This window comes from Takifugu rubripes, chromosome 20 (genome assembly GCF_901000725.2).
Source record: "Takifugu rubripes chromosome 20, fTakRub1.2, whole genome shotgun sequence".
NCBI classification, from domain to species: domain Eukaryota; kingdom Metazoa; phylum Chordata; class Actinopteri; order Tetraodontiformes; family Tetraodontidae; genus Takifugu; species Takifugu rubripes.
Genome location: NC_042304.1, coordinates 16,984,021 through 17,001,478, shown reverse-complemented (window position 1 = coordinate 17,001,478; position 17,458 = coordinate 16,984,021). Strand labels below are relative to the sequence as shown.

Below are 17,458 nucleotides of genomic sequence, written 5' to 3'. Positions count from 1 at the left end.
ACCCCCAGCTAGACCCTCAGTTAGACCCTCAGTTAGACCCCCAGCTAGACCCCCAGCTAGACCCTCAGTTAGACCCTCAGCTAGACCCCCAGCTAGACCCTCAGTTAGATCCTCAGCTAGAGCCTCAGTTAGACCCCCAGCTAGATCCTCAGCTGGCTCCTCAGTTAGACCCCCAGTTAGACCCCTAGTTAGACCCTCAGCTAGACCCCCAGCTAGCTCCTCAGCTGGCTCCTCAGTTAGACCCCCAGCTAGATCCTCAGCTGGCTCCTCAGTTAGACCCCCAGTTAGACCCCTAGTTAGACCCTCAGCTAGACCCCCAGCTAGCTCCTCAGCTGGCTCCTCAGTTAGACCCCCAGCTAGCTCCTCAGCTGGCTCCTCAGTTAGACCCCCAGCTAGACCCCCAGCTAGATCCTCAGCTAGATCCTTAGCTAGACCCCCAGCTAGATCCTCAGCTAGACCCCCAGCTAGACCCCCAGCTAGATCCTCAGCTAGACCCCCAGCTAGACCCCCAGCTAGATCCTCAGCTAGATCCTTAGCTAGACCCCCAGCTAGATCCTTAGCTAGACCCCCAGCTGGCTCCTCAGCTAGACCCCCAGCTAGACCCCCAGCTAGCTCCTCAGCTAGACCCCCAGCTAGATCCTCAGCTAGACCCCCAGTTAGACCCCCAGCTAGATCCTCAGCTAGACTCCCAGCCAGCCCGAGAGCCCCGGACCTCATCGCTGGTTGACTGTTGGACCTGGGTTACCATGGAAACGGCAGCCAAAGAAGAGGCTGGGATGACGTTAGAGCAGTTAGCAATGCTGCGTTTACTTGCTGTGGGAGAATTAAGGCGACAGCTTTGATCTGTTCTTACAACAGACGGTTCTGATTTTTCCTTGGTGAAATAATGCAGCACAACTCAGGGTTTAGATGGAACCTTTTCTAAATAAATGTCATTTTAGCAGGTTGATTGTTCATTTTTAAACACTGTTGTCACAAATGTGGCAGCGATTCATTCTATTCTGCTCTCAATAAAGTTTTTGCTCTTTAATCGACAGAACAGGTCAAAAGATTAAAAACGTAAATTTGCAGCGACATCTGCTGGCGCTCAGTGACATCACACGTTGAAATAAAACAGTCAGCGGTTGTGACGTCACGCGAGCTCATCGGAGCAGCTGTTCAGTACCAAAGTCCACGGTACCGCGGCTGGTACCGCGGCTGGTACCGCTAATAAAGCAGCAAACTCGGCCTGGATCCTTCGTCTGTTCCTGGCTCGGTCACCACGTCGTTGGGAATCACAACTTTAGCTTTTAGCTTTATAAATGTCAGACTTTTGTGACCGGAAACCTTCGGAGCGGCAGCTCAGCGGTAACATGGAGGCGGAAGCGCTCCTCACTTCCTGATTGGTAGATCGGCGGGGGCGGGGCTACAAGGGGCGGGGCTGTGACGCTACCAGCAGTTACAATGAACGTTCATCTTTAATGTATGTGGACAAATCAGAGCCGTTTTAGGATGAATGTACATAAAGGTCTCACACACATTAATCGACTCCACTCACACATGTTGTTGTAACCACTGGTGATAACTCACACATGTTGTTGTAACCACTGGTGATAACTCACATGTTTTGGAAAGTTAAGCTTTGAAAAGGCGTCTGATAGAGGACCCCACAGCGACACCTGCTGGTCATGCTGGGGGCCCCGTCATGGGTCACCAGTAAACCAGTGAACATCCCAGTAGCTCCTCCTGTGGTTGCATTTCTCTCTTGATCCCATCTGAAAACGAATAATCTTTGTTTTTTAAGGTTTTTATTTTGCTTCGACTCTCAAATGAAACATTTTCACTAGAAATATTCTAAAAGTGACTTCTGTGAATTAATGATGGAAACTAAAGTGCAAACCTGATGAGCAGTTTCCATGGTGATTTCAGGCAACGGACAACAGTGAACGACAATACACGTCCATTTTAACGAAGATCAAAAATAATTCGTCAGTGTTGATCCTGTGTCGGCGACGCTGATCAAAACAATTATTCTTGTGGGAACTCGACGTGGTGAAACTGGACCAGCTCAAGACGAGGAGCAACACCGACAGAAACACTTTAAATCACGTTAAACCTAACGGTAACGATGATGACGATGATGAATCTTCATCCACATCTGAGCTGCAACCTCGTTCCGAAACATCGGAAACTGTCAGAACCGAGGCGACGTTCTGGTCGGAGCTGGAATGAAGGGATGGATCTCCCACCGACGACACCAACACAGAAAGTTGTCATCGTTTTATTTGTGAAGCAACAAAAGTTTCATGAAGCTAAAGTGACTTTTGATGATGCCGTGAGCGAATCTTCCAACTATTGTTGCTCCGGTCGCCCCCGGAGCCGTCGGCCGACCCAGAAACAGGTTTGTTCAATGGAAACGAAACAAAGAAAGGAATTTCCTGCTGCTAATGCTAATGGAAGGGTGCTAGCATGCTAAAAACATGACGCTCCTGTCAAAACCTCCGTTAACTGTCACATCTCATCCTTTTAACCAGAAAACCTGGTTCATTTAATCCAGACTTAAATTAGAAATCAGCTTTCATCTGCAGGCGGTCAGAACCACAGCGAGCTGCTCACGTGTGTGTGTGCGTGTGCGTGTGTGTGTGTGTGGGTGTGTTAAGACAGCACATCCAGCGTCACCGTCCCTCTCTGTTTCTTCAGGATGGCGACGGCCTGCTCGTGCGTGGCCCCCTGCAGACTCTCCCCGTTCACCGCCAGGACCTGGTCACCCCGTTTCAGTCGCCCGTCGGCCGCCGCCGCCCCCTGAGACGCAGGAAGGAAGTTTGAGCTGTAAACACGGCTGGAAGGTGGGCGTGGCCTCGCTGGGCCAGAGCCACTCACCGTACTGAAGACGGACTTGACGTATACGGGCAGGTCGCCGTGGGGACTCCCGAAACCGCCGACCACGCTGAAGCCCAGTCCTTCGGAGCCTTTCAGCAGCGTGATGCTGCGGGAGAACGGCGCCCTGAGGAGAGGGGGGGCTCAGCACGCTCACACCAGCGCGTGTGTGTGTGTGTGTGTGTGTGTGTGTGTGTGTGTGTGTGTGTGCGGCACTCACTCTGGATCTGCCGTGTGTGTGTCAGCTTTAGTCAACACACAGCTGCTGCTGGACAAACTTTCAGCCTGGGAGGCGATGGCGCTGATGTTGGTGTCAGCCACCACCTGACACACGCACACACACGCACACGCACACGACGCACACGCACACACACACACGCACACACACACACACACACACACACGCGCGTTACGTGTCAGCTGTTCAGAGCTCAGGTCTGTCCGGCGTCAGGATCCCACCTGCAGGCTGATGGTTCCGTAGCTGTTCTTCAACATGGCGACGGCGTCACTGTGGGACCACCCGTCCACACACCGACCGTTGATGCTGACGATCCTGTCGCCCACCTACACACACACACACACACACACGCATGACGGCGTGCTGACGTGTCGTCACGCACACCCCCACCCCGGGCTACCTTCAGGCGGTGCGTCTTGGCGGCGACTCCGTTGGCCTGGATCATGGCGATGAAGACGGGAATGTCCCCCAGCGGGCTGCCCTTCCCCCCCGCTACGCTCACCCCCAGGGAGTCTGTGGCGCCCTGGAGGAGGCAGGAAATGATGTCAGAACGAGTCGGACGGCGATCCAGGGAAAGTCCTGGGAACATCGTACCCGTGTGAGCTCCACCGTCCGCACGCCACCAGCCGCCCCTGCAGACGCCAGCATCAACATCAGAGGCTCCAAACACCATCTCAGCCTTCAGAACAAACAACAGGAAGTTCTCACCAGAGCAGGAAGTGATGTCACTGGAGCCGCCGTCGGTGGTCGGGGGGTCAGAGGTCGGGGCCACAGCGGGACTCGCCTGTAGGAGGCCACGTTCAGAAGAGGGAGGAGTCAAACGGGAATCTGCCCTGAACAGGGAGCTCACATGACTTCCTCCGGACGAAACCCAGGACGCAGCTTTGAGCCGTCCCAGCTCCAACAGGACGGGACCACGAGCGCACTGCCGAGGACACACGTGCACACACCTGGTCTGAAGAGCTGAGCAACAACAGGAAGTGGCGGGGAGGTGTGTGTGTTACCTTCAGTATGGCCGCAACAGCTTCCTGCGACACGTGTCTGGTGTCCTCGCCGTTGACTGACAGGATCTGGTCCCCCTGCATCAGCCGGCCATCCAGCTCAGCAGCGCCCCCTCTGACCACCTCTGAGATGAACACGCCACTGCCAGTCCTGACACACACACACACACACACACACACAGTCAGAACTCTTGAGGACTCAGCCAGGCAGGTGTGTGTGTTCTTGAACATCAACCTCTTTCCAACAATACTGAGTCCGAGCCCGCGGCCGCTCTTCTTCTGCAGTTCCACCTGAAACAGGTCCAGGTTCTCCTCATCTCGGTACTGAGACTCATCCCTCAACACCACCAGCCGAACTCTCGCCGGCGTCTGGCGCAGCGCCGCGATGGCCTCCTGGTGCGACGCCCCTCGCAGGTTCACCCCGTTCACCTGGGTCACGTGTCCAGAAAAAAGGTGAAGCTCGAGGTGTCGTTACACCACCTGACCAGCAGAGGGAGCCCACTGAATTTTAACGGTACTGCAGTCCTACCTCCAGAATCTGGTCCCCAGGCCACAGACGTCCGTCTCTGGCTGCAGCTCCTTCCTCGTAAACTTCATGGATCACAATGGCGTCCTACGAGAACCATAAAGAGCGAATGAGTGAGCGAGTGTGTGTGTGTGAGTGTGTGTGTGTGTGTGTGTGAGTGAGTGAGCGAGTGAGAGAGTGAGTGAGAGTGAGTGAGCGAGCGAGCGAGTGAGTGTGAGCGAGTGTGAGTGAGTCAGAGTGAGTGAGAGAGAGTGAGTGAGTGTGAGGGAGTGAGTGTGAGTGAGTGTGTGTGTGAGTGAGAGAGCGAGTGTGAGTGAGTGAGTGAGTGAGTGTGAGAGAGTGAGTGAGTGAGAGTGAGTGAGTGAGCGAGCGAGTGAGTGTGAGCGAGTGTGAGTGAGCGAGTGAGAGTGAGCGAGTGAGAGTGAGTGAGTGAGTGAGCGAGCGAGTGAGAGCGATTGTGAGTGAGTGAGAGTGAGCGAGTGAGAGTGAGTGAGAGTGAGCGAGTGAGAGTGAGTGAGTGAGTGAGTGTGAGAGTGAGTGAGTGTGAGTGAGCGAGCGAGCGAGTGTGAGTGAATGAGAGAGTGAGAGAGAGTGAGTGAGTGTGAGTGAGTGAGTGTGAGCGAGCGAGCGAGTGAGTGAGTGTGAGAGAGTGGGTGAGTGAGAGTGAGTGAGTGAGCGAGCGAGCGAGTGTGAGCGAGTGTGAGTGAGTGAGAGTGAGCGAGTGAGAGTGAGTGAGTGTGAGTGAGTGAGTGAGAGAGTGTGAGTGAGTGAGAGAGAGTGAGTGAGAGTGAGTGAGCGAGCGAGTGTGAGCGAGCGAGTGAGAGTGAGTGAGTGAGAGTGAGTGAGTGTGAGAGTGAGTGAGTGAGTGTGAGTGAGTGAGAGAGTGAGAGAGAGTGAGTGAGTGTGAGCGAGCGAGTGTAAGTGAGCGAGCGAGTGAGAGAGTGAGTGAGAGAGTGAGTGTGAGTGAGAGAGTGAGTGTGAGTGAGCGAGTGAGTGAGAGAGAGTGAGTGAGAGTGAGCGAGTGAGTGAGAGTGAGTGAGAGAGTGAGCGAGTGAGTGAATGTGAGTGAGAGAGTGAATGTGAGTGAGTGAGTGAGTGTGAGTGAGTGAGAGTGTGAGAGAGCGAGCGAGCGAGTGAGAGTGTGAGAGAGTGAGTGAGAGTGTGAGTGAGAGAGTGAGTGAGTGAGTGAGTGAGTGAGTGAGTGAGTGAGAGTGTGAGTGAGTGAGTGAGTGAGTGAGTGAGAGTGTGAGTGAGTGAGTGAGTGAGTGAGAGTGTGAGTGAGAGAGTGAGTGAGTGAGTGAGTGAGTGAGAGAGAGAGTGAGTGAGTGAGAGAGTGAGTGTGAGTGAGTGAGTGAGTGAGTGAGAGTGTGAGTGAGAGAGTGAGTGAGTGAGTGAGTGTGAGTGAGTGAGTGAGTGAGTTACCAGCTGTGTGTCCCGTCCTCCTACTATACTCAGTCCGAGTCCTGATCGACCTTTTGAGATCTCCAACAAAGTTTCCTGACCAGGCAGAACTGCACAGGTGGAGGGGTCTGTGGGGGGGGGGGGGGGGGGGGGGCATACATGAGGGAGGAGGAACTGGACCAGAACTGGTTCTACTAGGACAGTGGAACCAGTAGAACCAGTTATGGGACAGTAGAACCAGCTGTGTGGTGCACCTGCGCTGTTGTCCTGTGGCTCTGGACTGACCAGAGGAGGAGATGCTGCTGCATGCTGGGCACACACACACGCGCACACACACACACACACACACACACGCACACACATCAGAGACTGGATACAGAATTACTAAGATTTATTAAGAAGCAGAAGTCTTTTTCTGCTGTTACCTGTTGCTCCAGCGTGTCCCTGAGAGCCTCGTTCTGTGGACGTTCTGCAGATTTCAGCTTCTGTAAAAGTTCAGGTGCATTTAACAGGTGTGATTAACACCTGTGGAGCAGCCGTAAGCATCGGCTGTCAGAACCTGCTGCAGGTACCAACACAGGCGGCAGCAGCCACCCTGGGCGCCACAGGCTAACGGCTATCGGAGGACGCTAACACGCCGCCTCCGGCAGCGACCACCGTGAAGGTGGTGACATCCTCTCTAAGCCGTGTGACGCTTTAACCCGTTTACCTGCTGCTCATCTACAACATTACTGCAAACATTCATGAACTTCCTGGAAAAAAAGGTTTCTTCATTTCTGTGATTCAGAACCTTTTGAAAAGTCTCGGCTTTACTTGGACACCTGGGGGCGCTGTTGTCAGTCCTGTTCACCTGTCCACCATCTTCACACGTCACATCCTGTTCAACAGATCCAGGATCAGTTTGGTCACGTCTCTGTAACAGATCAAACCAAAAGCTTCTGAATCAGGAAGCCGCGTGTCTGTCGCCCCCTGGCGGCAGCGTCCGGTCACTGCAGCGGATGGAACCGCTCAAGTGTTTATTTTCAGGATCGGTTTAGTTTGAACTGACCAGAGAGTCTGAAGACGGGCGGATCATCATCTGTGATCCATCTGTGGATCCATCTGTGGGAGGCTGACACACACACACACACACACACACACGCACACACACACACACACGTTTAGACGAATGCAGCTGTGTCTTCCTCGAGGACGGCGCCAGCGTCGTTACCTCAGAGCTCACAGGACTGAACGTCGGGGGGGTCGACAAGGGGAGCACGGCCATCTGGGTGAGGGCGTCTTCGTTTCTACAGACACACACGGACAGTTTCAGCCACAGAACAGAGACGAGCCTCAGAAGGGGAGGAGCCGGGGGTCATGTGACCAACACGGTCACAGTAGCAGAGCCGAGCAGATGCGAGGAGGAGGCCTGGTGACCTTCAGCTCTCTCCTGGTGACCTTCAAGGGCGTCAGACGTCCTGGTGTCGCGGCTCGTTTGTTGTTGTGCTGCTCTGCACAGCTGGAAGGATCAAGGTGTCCATACAATTAAAGACCTGACAGCATCTGCATCGACCCTACTGGGCTGTTTCCATGGCGATGATGCTGGGCTCCGGGCCTGTTAACACCCCATCATTCAGAGCTGCCGTGACCTTTTCCAGGAATAAATCATTCAGCTGCAGCTCGTGTCACCTGACCAGGTGGCGCCAGCGAGGTGGAGGAGCAGCGTGGCCCCCCCGCTCTGATCATCCGGTCACATGACCCTCGTAACATTAAAGGGGCATTAGCCCGTTAGCCAGCTCCTACCTGAGGAGGAGGAGCTTCACTGTAGCAGCAGCAGTGCTCTTGATGATGGCCGACGCGTTCTGGTGACTCCGCCCATAAAGGACCTGGTTGTTAATCTGGAGGACACACACACACACACACACACACACACACACACACACACACACACACACACACACACTGTGTGTTAATGTTTAGCGTCTCGTCAGCAGTGAAGCTCCATCCCTGATGTCACTACTCAGGCGTCTGATGAAAGAGTGTTTTTTCAGACCATCTGACCTCCAGCAGCTCATCGCCGACCTGGATGCGTCCATCTCGAGCGGCCGGTCCTCCAGGATGGAGCCCCACCACGAAGATGCTGAGGCGGGAGCGATCGCTGTTCCCCGCCAGGCTGAGACCCAAACCCTGCTGCTCCTTCTCCAGCTCCACGCACAACAGCGCCCCCTGGAGGTCTCCGTACCGCTCACGCCACCGCCCTGAGGACCAGAGTGGACAGGTGAACCAGGCAGGGACGGAGGCCGGGACCAGTCCAACTGGACCATCAGCCTCTGGCAGAGACTGATGGAAATCTACCCCATCATCATCATCATCATCATCATCCCCATCATCATCATCATCATTATCATCATCGTTCTCATCCCCATCATCATCATTATCATCATCGTTCTCATCCCCATCACCATCATCATCATCATCCCCATCATCATCGTTCTCATCCCCATCATCATCATCATCATCGTTCTCATCCCCATCATCATCATCCCCATCATCATCTTCATCATCATCCCCATCATCATCATCATCATCATCGTTCTCATCCCCATCATCATCATCCCCATCATCATCATCATCATCATCATCGTCCTCATCCCCATCTTCATCATCATCGTTCTCATCCCCATCATCATCATCATCGTTCTCATCCCCATCATCATCATCATCATCATCATCATCGTTCTCATCCCCATCATCATCGTTCTCATCCCATCATCATCATCATCATCGTTCTCATCCCCATCATCATCATCATCATCATCGTTCTCATCCCCATCATCATCATCGTTCTCATCCATCATCTCCATCATCGTTCTCATCCCCATCATCATCGTTCTCATCCCATCATCATCATCGTTCTCATCCCCATCATCATCATCATCATCATCGTTCTCATCCCCATCATCATCATCGTTCTCATCCCATCATCATCATCATCATCATCGTTCTCATCCCCATCATCATCATCATCGTTCTCATCCCCATCATCATCATCATCGTTCTCATCCCCATCATCATCATCGTTCTCATCCCCATCATCATCATCATCATCGTTCTCATCCCCATCATCATCATCATCATCATCGTTCTCATCCCCATCATCATCATCATCATCATCGTTCTCATCCCCATCATCATCATCATCGTTCTCATCCCCATCATCATCATCATCATCGTTCTCATCCCCATCATCATCATCATCATCGTTCTCATCCCCATCATCATCGTTCTCATCCCATCATCATCATCGTTCTCATCCCCATCATCATCATCGTTCTCATCCCCATCATCATCATCGTTCTCATCCCATCATCATTCTCATCCCCATCATCATCATCGTTCTCATCCCCATCATCATTCTCATCCCCATCATCATCATCATCATCATCGTTCTCATCCCCATCATCATCATCATCATCATCGTTCTCATCCCCATCATCATCATCATCCTTCTCATCCCCATCATCATCATCATCATCGTTCTCATCCCCATCATCATCATCATCATCGTTCTCATCCCCATCATCATCGTTCTCATGATGGTGGTGATGAAGGTGCCCTCAGAGGCAGAACTTCCCCCGCACACTGAAAATCCAGCAGAACCAGATGATTTTAACCTCCTCTGCTCACGTCTCTATTGTCACTGTAATAAAACATCACAACCTCGACGATCGACAACTCAAGAGCCAATCAATTCACAGCAGGGGGGCGTGGCTTCCTGGTGCTAGCATCATCATCATCATCATCATCGGGACAGTCATCCAGACCAGGTGATCTGCTACACTGATACCCCAGTTAGCCGCGATGCTAACGGCCGCTAAACCCACCAGTGAGGGTGTGAACACCACACACACACACACACACACACATGCACACACACACACACACACACACACACAGAGACGTAAAACATTCCAAGAAGAACAAGGTGAGCAGAAGGTGAAACGACTGTATTTGATTCATTAAAGGCAGCTGTAGTGGGCTCAGATGCTGCGATCAAACAGAACCTTTTATCTTCTCTGTCTGTGGGGACGAGTCTGAGACCCAAATGTGACAGAACAGAACTGGTTCTGCTCAGACAGAAGAAACGGAGCCATTAGCCTCGTCGCTGGGAGGGAAGCAGCACTGCAGGAGCTTGTAGAGGTCACTGCAATGCAACAGTAACTCAGCCTGCTGCTCACACACACACTCACACACTCACACACTCTCTCACACACACACACACACTCACACACTCACACACTCTCTCACACACACACACTCACACACACACTCTGCCAGAGGAGGCGGTGTTAATCTCCCCGTGCACAGCCCAGGATCAGAACCTGTAGACATGCTAACGCTAACAGGGGGCGGAGCAGAAGCAGAGATTAGTTTGATTGGATGAACGTGACGGAAGAGGAGCTAAAACCAGATGTGTCCACAGGGTGGCGCTCATCACCTGGTGAAGGAAACTTTGGATGTTCAACTGGTCACCAACACAGCAGCCAGCAGCGGGCTCAGAGGGTCGAGGACGGTCGAGGACGATCGTTAAAGGTCGAGAACGGTCGTTAAAGGTCGTTAAAGGTCGAGAACGGTCGTTAAAGGTCGAGAACGGTCGTTAAAGGTCAAGAACGGTCGAGAACGGTCGTTAAAGGTCGAGAACGGTCGTTAAAGGTCGAGAACGGTCGTTAAAGGTCAAGAACGGTCGAGAACGGTCGTTAAAGGTCAAGAACGGTCGTTAAAGGTCGAGAACGGTCGTTAAAGGTCGAGAACGGTCGTGAACGGTCGTTAAAGGTCGGGAACTGTCGTTAAAGGTCGAGAACGGTCGAGAACGGTCGTTAAAGGTCGAGAACGGTCGTTAAAGGTCAAGAACGGTCAAGAACGGTCGAGAACGGTCGTTAAAGGTCGAGAACGGTCGTTAAAGGTCGAGAACTGTCGTTAAAGGTCAAGAACGGTCGTTAAAGGTCGAGAACGGTCGTTAAAGGTCAAGAACGGTCGTTAAAGGTCGAGAACGGTCAAGAACGGTCGAGAACGGTCGTTAAAGGTCGAGAACGGTCGTTAAAGGTCGAGAACGGTCGTTAAAGGTCGAGAACGGTCAAGAACGGTCGAGAACGGTCGTTAAAGGTCGAGAACGGTCGTTAAAGGTCGAGAACTGTCGTTAAAGGTCGAGAACGGTCGTTAAAGGTCGAGAACGGTCGTTAAAGGTCAAGAACGGTCGAGAACGGTCGTTAAAGGTCGAGAACGGTCGTTAAAGGTCGAGAACGGTCGTGAACGGTCGTTAAAGGTCGAGAACTGTCGTTAAAGGTCGAGAACGGTCGTTAAAGGTCGAGAACGGTCGTTAAAGGTCAAGAACGGTCGAGAACGGTCGTTAAAGGTCGAGAACGGTCGTTAAAGGTCGAGAACGGTCGTGAACGGTCGTTAAAGGTCGGGAACTGTCGTTAAAGGTCGAGAACGGTCGTTAAAGGTCGAGAACGGTCGTTAAAGGTCAAGAACGGTCGTTAAAGGTCGAGAACGGTCGTTAAAGGTCGAGAACGGTCGTAAAAGGTCGAGAACAGTCGTGAACGGTCGTAAAGGTCGTGAAGGGTCGTGAGGCGGGGTGCGTGCAGGTGGTCCCGCCCACTCGGCAGCTGGTTCTGATACCTGCTGCCGAGTGGGCGGGACCACCTGACAGCAACACCTGGAATTATCAACACCAATACTGAGCTGTGTTGGGCTGATCCAGATGTTCTTGGCTGATTATCAGATCAATACTTGTGATCCTGACGGTGACGTCATCACAACATGTCCCGTCACACACGGACGGGCCAGAAACGGACCCAGAAACGGACCTGCAGCAGAACCCTGGTGTTCTGGTCGCTCCAACAAATCACAGCCCACAATCAGAAGAAAGCAGAATTTCCATTAGCTTAGCATCAGTTCAATATGCTGATCCAGACAGCTGCGTCCACACACACACACACACACACACACACACACACACACACACACACACACACACACACACACACACGCACACACACACACCTGTGATTGATAAACAGCCTCACTTATCAATTCTTAATCGGTGATTTAACTTCCTGTAAATCCTCCTGAAAGAGACGCTGCTCTTCAGGGATCAGTCACAGCAGAGACGCTAAAGCAGATGGTGAGACTGCAACTGCCAGCCTGAACACACACACACACACACGCGCACACACACGCGCGCGCACACACGCGCGCGCACACACGCGCGCGCACACACACGCACACACGCACGCACACACACACAATTACTAACCATGCGGCAGCATCGTCCATACGTCAGTCTTCACACATAAATCCCCACATACTGCTGACGATGTGTGTGTGTCGTTTCATACTCCGACATCCAATCAGCGAGGTGTGTGTCTGTGTGTGTGTGTGTCTGTGTGTGTGTGCGTCTCAGCTGACTGCTGTGATACTGAAGAGAACGAGAGCACCAACAGCTCTGTTATACCCTCCCTCTCTCTCTAAATCTGTTTTTCCACCTTGCCCAATGCCAAACCTCCTGCTATCTCTCCCAGCACACACACACACACACCCACACACACACACACACACACACACAGGACATTTCTGTGTGAGATAATGCTGCAGTCAGGGAAGGTGGGCGGAGCTACTTCAACACACACGGGACTGTCAGAACCGTGATCCATCCCCAGGTCCGTCTGACCTCCCAGCACGACCTCTGACCCCGACCTTAAATAGAACCAGTTTAAACCAAATGTCCCCACTCTGCTCATGATATGTGAATTCTGGCGCACACACACACACACACACACACACACACACACAGTAATGAGGAGCGGTGTCCTGGCAGGAAGGTGTTGGGAACGAAGGTACCTGCTGAAGGTGTTCAGGTGTTTCTGCCCAGCGAACACACTCAACACACACACATGAACCCTGCTACAACGTTAGCCCCGCGCTCTCCCACAATGCATCTGGGCGGAGGCTGGCTGTCTGCGGGGGCACGAGGCCGGGACGTCCATTAGTGTCCAGACGAGGAGACGACGAAGGCGTCACGCAGCAGAACGACGCTCCCGTTGACCTTTGATCTCACATCCTGCAGCTGCTGCCACGGTTCCCAAAACGCCCCAGGAACAGGAAACACTCAGCAGAGTGTGTGTGTGTGAGTGTGAGTGTGTGTGTGTGAGTGTGTGTGTGTGAGTGTGAGTGTGTGTGTGTGAGTGTGAGTGTGTGAGTGAGTGTGTGTGTGTGAGTGTGTGTGTGTGAGTGCGTGTGTGTGTGTGAGTGTGTGTGTGTGAGTGCGTGTGTGTGAGTGTGTGAGTGTGAGTGCGTGTGTGTGAGTGTGTGTGTGAGCGTGTGTGTGTGTGTGTGTGAGTGTGTGTGTGAGCGTGTGTGTGTGTGTGTGTGTGTGAGTGTGTGTGTGAGTGTGTGTGTGAGTGTGTGTGAGTGTGTGTGTGAGTGTGTGTGAGTGTGTGTGTGTGTGTGCGTGTGTGTGTGAGTGTGTGTGAGTGTGTGAGCGTGTGTGTGTGAGTGTGTGTGTGTGTGTGTGTGAGCGTGTGTGTGTGTGTGTGAGCGTGTGTGTGTGTGTGTGTGTGCAGGAACGGATCCTGTCCTCATGTCCTGTTGCTGAGGTGGGTCTGAGCTCATTAAGGTGAGAAGAAGCTCCGCCCCCTGAGCAGGCGATCTGGTTCGGTTCCACTGGAGGTTTTTCATCACCCGACTGGACGAGAAGTTTCTCTTTATTTAGTAACTAAAATAAATCAAAGGATTTTATCATCCGACAGAAATCAAACATTTATTGATTCCAGTTAACAGAAGCGTCGGGTCAAAGTGGAGACGTTTCATCAGCTAATTCACAACTGTTTGTTCTGCTTTAAGAGAAAAGGAAGATTCTGCTAAAGCCCCCCACCAAGGACCCTGCAGCCCCCCCACCAAGGACCCTGCAGCCCCCCCACCAAGGACCCTGCAGCCCCCCCACCAGCAGAAGAGCCAGAGACAGAAGCGCTTCACAAACACATCAACAGTCCAAGTTGTGACGTTAACGTCCGCACGGCCGCCTCAAAGGCCTGAAACGACAGAAACACACACGTTAGCACAGCCGCTGGGTCGACACCCCCACAGGACAGAAACTGGCCCCCATCCACCAAAACTGGCCCCCAGACCACCAAAACTGGCCCCCAGACCACCAAAACTGACCCCCATCCACCAAAACTGGCCCCCATCCACCAAAACTGGCCCCCAGACCACCAAAACTGGCCCCCATCCACCAAAACTGGCCCCTAGACCACCAAAACTGGCCCCTAGACCACCAAAACTGACCCCCATCCACCAAAACTGGCCCCCATCCACCAAAACTGGCCCCTAGACCACCAAAACTGACCCCCATCCATCAAACTGGCCCCTAGACCACCAAAACTGCCCCCCATCCACCAAAACTGGCCCCTAGACCACCAAAACTGGCCCCTAGACCATCAAAACTGACCCCCATCCACCAAAACTGGCCCCCATCCACCAAAACTGGCCCCCAGACCATCAAAACTGGCCCCCATCCACCAAAACTAGCCCCCATCCATCAAAACTGGCCCCCATCCACCAAAACTGGCCCCTAGACCACCAAAACTGGCCCCTAGACCATCAAAACTGACCCCCAGACCACCAAAACTGGCCCCCAGACCACCAAAGCTGACCCCCAGACCACCAAAACTGGCCCCCAGACCACCAAAGCTGACCCCAGACCACCAAAACCGACCCCGGACCACCAAAACCGACCCCACCGACCCCGGACCACCAAAACCGACCCCAGTCCACCAAAACCGACCCCGGACCACCAAAACCGACCCCCGTCATCAATAACCGAACATGCTGTTGTTTCTGTTGATAGAGGTCGGACCTTCACTGACCTTTGGCCTTCTCCAGGTCAGAGTTCAGCTCCTGCTGTGATTGGCTGGGCGGTCTGTAGGGTGGCGGCTGCCTCAGAGGGGGCGGAGCTACAGCTGGTTGCTGTGGAGGTTAAAACAAGTTTAGATCTGATGGAATTTTAATATCCTGTCACGTGCTCAGATAAACACATCAAATGTGAGGAACACACACGTTTTTGTGTCCTGCATCAGAAGGTTGTGGGTTTGAATCCACAATCAGGCCTGACCATCGTCTGCTGGTGCCCTCAGGACACGCCAAAAACACCAACATCAGGTTGATCCCCAACACTCAGAGTGTGTGTGTGTGTGTGTGTGTGTGTGTGTGTGTGTGTGTGTGTGTGTGTGTGTGAGCAGGGGAGAATAGTGTGAGGCTGTCAGGTTATTTAAGTCAGAAAATCCCAATAATACACAATCATTGGATCACGGACAGGCAGGTGGGTCAGCTGCTGACTCTCAACTGGCCTCAGGTGTTTCTGGCTGATTGTTGCTGCGTGTTGGTGCTTGATGAGCTGGAGACATGTTAATGGTGGACCCCCCCAGCTCCAGACAGCTGGGACGGACCCCCCCAGCCCCAGACAGCTGGGACGGACCCCTGCTGTGGGACGGGGCTGCAGAAGATGGATGAAGAGCACACAGAGTCTGCTGCCCCCTGCTGGTCACCCATCAACCTCTGTGTGAAGGCTGCCCCACACACACACACATACACCCACCAACTCACACCCACCCACACCCACACACACTCACCCACACACACACTCACCCACACACACTCACCCACCCACACACACACTCACCCACCCACACACACTCACCCAGACACACACTCGATCCACCTGATGTTCATGTTTTAGAGACTTTCGTGCTACAAACTGACCCTGAAACTAAACAGTTCTTACCGCTGTCTTTGTTGATTTGTGTTTATTGTAGCTTGTAGCTGTCAGAGACAGAGGCTGAAACACACACACACACACACACAGTTACGTTAAAAAAAATCTCCCCATGAAATAGATAAACACACACACACACACACACACACACACACACACAGTACCCGTGGCGTAGTTGACAGGCTTTGGACGATAAAGACAACTGGACTCTCAGCTGATTTGATGGCATTGACGGCCTCCTCATGACTGGCAGCTTGTAGGTCAACACCAGAGACCTACACACACACACACACACACACACACACACACACACACACACACACACACACACACACACACACACACACACACACACACACACACAAACACACACGCAGCAGTTAGCCAGGGCGTATCCCCACTGACAGCGTTAATCTCCGGGCATGTTGGCACCTCCAGGATCTTGTCTCCAGTTTTCAGACAGTGTGTTTTGGCAGCAGGACTGTTGGGCAGAACCTGTTTGATGAAGATCCCCTTCAGTTCCTCTCCGTTCTTCAAACGTTTGATCACATGACGGCCTCCCACAATGCTCAGGCCCAGAGACTGGCCCTCCTCAGGCCACACCTCCACTCTGAAGGAAACAGGTGAGACACACTCATGTTACACTAGAGCTGCACCTGAACCCAGACTACCCAGGCTCAGGTCATCACAGGTCATCACAGGTCATCACAGGTCATCTCAGGTCATTTCAGGTCATCACAGGTCATCTCAGGTCATCACAGGTCATCTCAGGTCATCACAGGTCATCTCAGGTCATCTCAGGACCTCTTGTCACTGTCAAACTGCCCATAAAACCAAATAACCAGGAGCTCACCTGCGAGCAGGTCCCCAGTGGCTGAAGGTGGGCGTTTCCTCTCCTTCTCCATCCTCCCTCTCAGGTAGATCACTGAAAACACACACACACACACACATATATACATGCACAGACACACACACAGCTGCAGGAAACTAGACAAATGACTTTCTAATCTAATCTTCGTACCTGTGGCCTCTCCTGGTGGGTAGCGAGGATCCCCCTTGGCTCCGCCTCTTTCTCTTCTCTCTGTCAATCATCCGGACAGACCTGACGGAGAGAAATAGGACTGAGATATTTAGCACAGCCAAAGACGTCTGTGAACCCTCACGTCCAACATCCAGAAGATTTAAGTCAAACTAATCCTGGAACTTCTCCAAAAGTCCCCAAAAAACAAGAACTGTTTCGACAAAACACACAAAAACATTTAAAGTCGGGAGAGAATTCATATTTTTCTCTATTAGTTTTACATTTCAGTCGAAAAAACACAAAAAAAACACCTTAAAACATGGACTAATCTAAAGAAAATACAAAATCAAACCACAAGGGGGAGACAAAGGACGCCGAAAGTGCAGGAACACACGCACGCGCACACGCACAGACACGTTGGGGGGAGAATGAGGATACTGACTCTGTGTCTGTGTCTGTCAGGGTGAGTTCAGAGTCTGCTTCACTGTCTCTGGAGTCCAGAATACCTGCACACACACACGCACGCACGCACACACACACACACACACACACACGCACGCACGCACACACACACACACACGCGCACAGCAAATATTGTGATGATGTC

General features: G+C 52.6%; 1 protein-coding gene across 2 annotated transcripts in view; it reads right to left on the bottom strand.

Annotated features, from left to right (window-relative positions):
* Positions 1-1,770: 1,770 nt before the first annotated feature.
* Positions 1,771-17,458, bottom strand: part of patj (PATJ crumbs cell polarity complex component) — a 36,923-nt gene continuing 21,235 nt past the window's right edge. For both annotated transcript variants that reach the window (XM_029828078.1, XM_029828079.1), the window contains 25 exons: positions 17,294-17,357; positions 16,852-16,932; positions 16,684-16,755; positions 16,263-16,440; positions 15,995-16,105; positions 15,840-15,893; positions 14,926-15,025; positions 8,063-8,259; positions 7,805-7,899; positions 7,233-7,308; positions 7,071-7,133; positions 6,813-6,935; positions 6,448-6,507; positions 6,277-6,331; positions 6,044-6,150; positions 4,625-4,708; positions 4,331-4,524; positions 4,099-4,246; positions 3,803-4,019; positions 3,689-3,726; positions 3,495-3,617; positions 3,316-3,420; positions 3,077-3,180; positions 2,860-2,983; positions 1,771-2,781 (listed from right to left, as the gene is read on the bottom strand). In XM_029828078.1, coding sequence (XP_029683938.1) covers positions 2,635-2,781; positions 2,860-2,983; positions 3,077-3,180; positions 3,316-3,420; positions 3,495-3,617; positions 3,689-3,726; positions 3,803-4,019; positions 4,099-4,246; positions 4,331-4,524; positions 4,625-4,708; positions 6,044-6,150; positions 6,277-6,331; positions 6,448-6,507; positions 6,813-6,935; positions 7,071-7,133; positions 7,233-7,308; positions 7,805-7,899; positions 8,063-8,259; positions 14,926-15,025; positions 15,840-15,893; positions 15,995-16,105; positions 16,263-16,440; positions 16,684-16,755; positions 16,852-16,932; positions 17,294-17,357 — 2,720 coding nt within the window. In that variant the 3' untranslated portion in view covers positions 1,771-2,634. The remainder of the gene's footprint in view (positions 2,782-2,859; positions 2,984-3,076; positions 3,181-3,315; positions 3,421-3,494; positions 3,618-3,688; positions 3,727-3,802; positions 4,020-4,098; positions 4,247-4,330; positions 4,525-4,624; positions 4,709-6,043; positions 6,151-6,276; positions 6,332-6,447; positions 6,508-6,812; positions 6,936-7,070; positions 7,134-7,232; positions 7,309-7,804; positions 7,900-8,062; positions 8,260-14,925; positions 15,026-15,839; positions 15,894-15,994; positions 16,106-16,262; positions 16,441-16,683; positions 16,756-16,851; positions 16,933-17,293; positions 17,358-17,458) is intronic.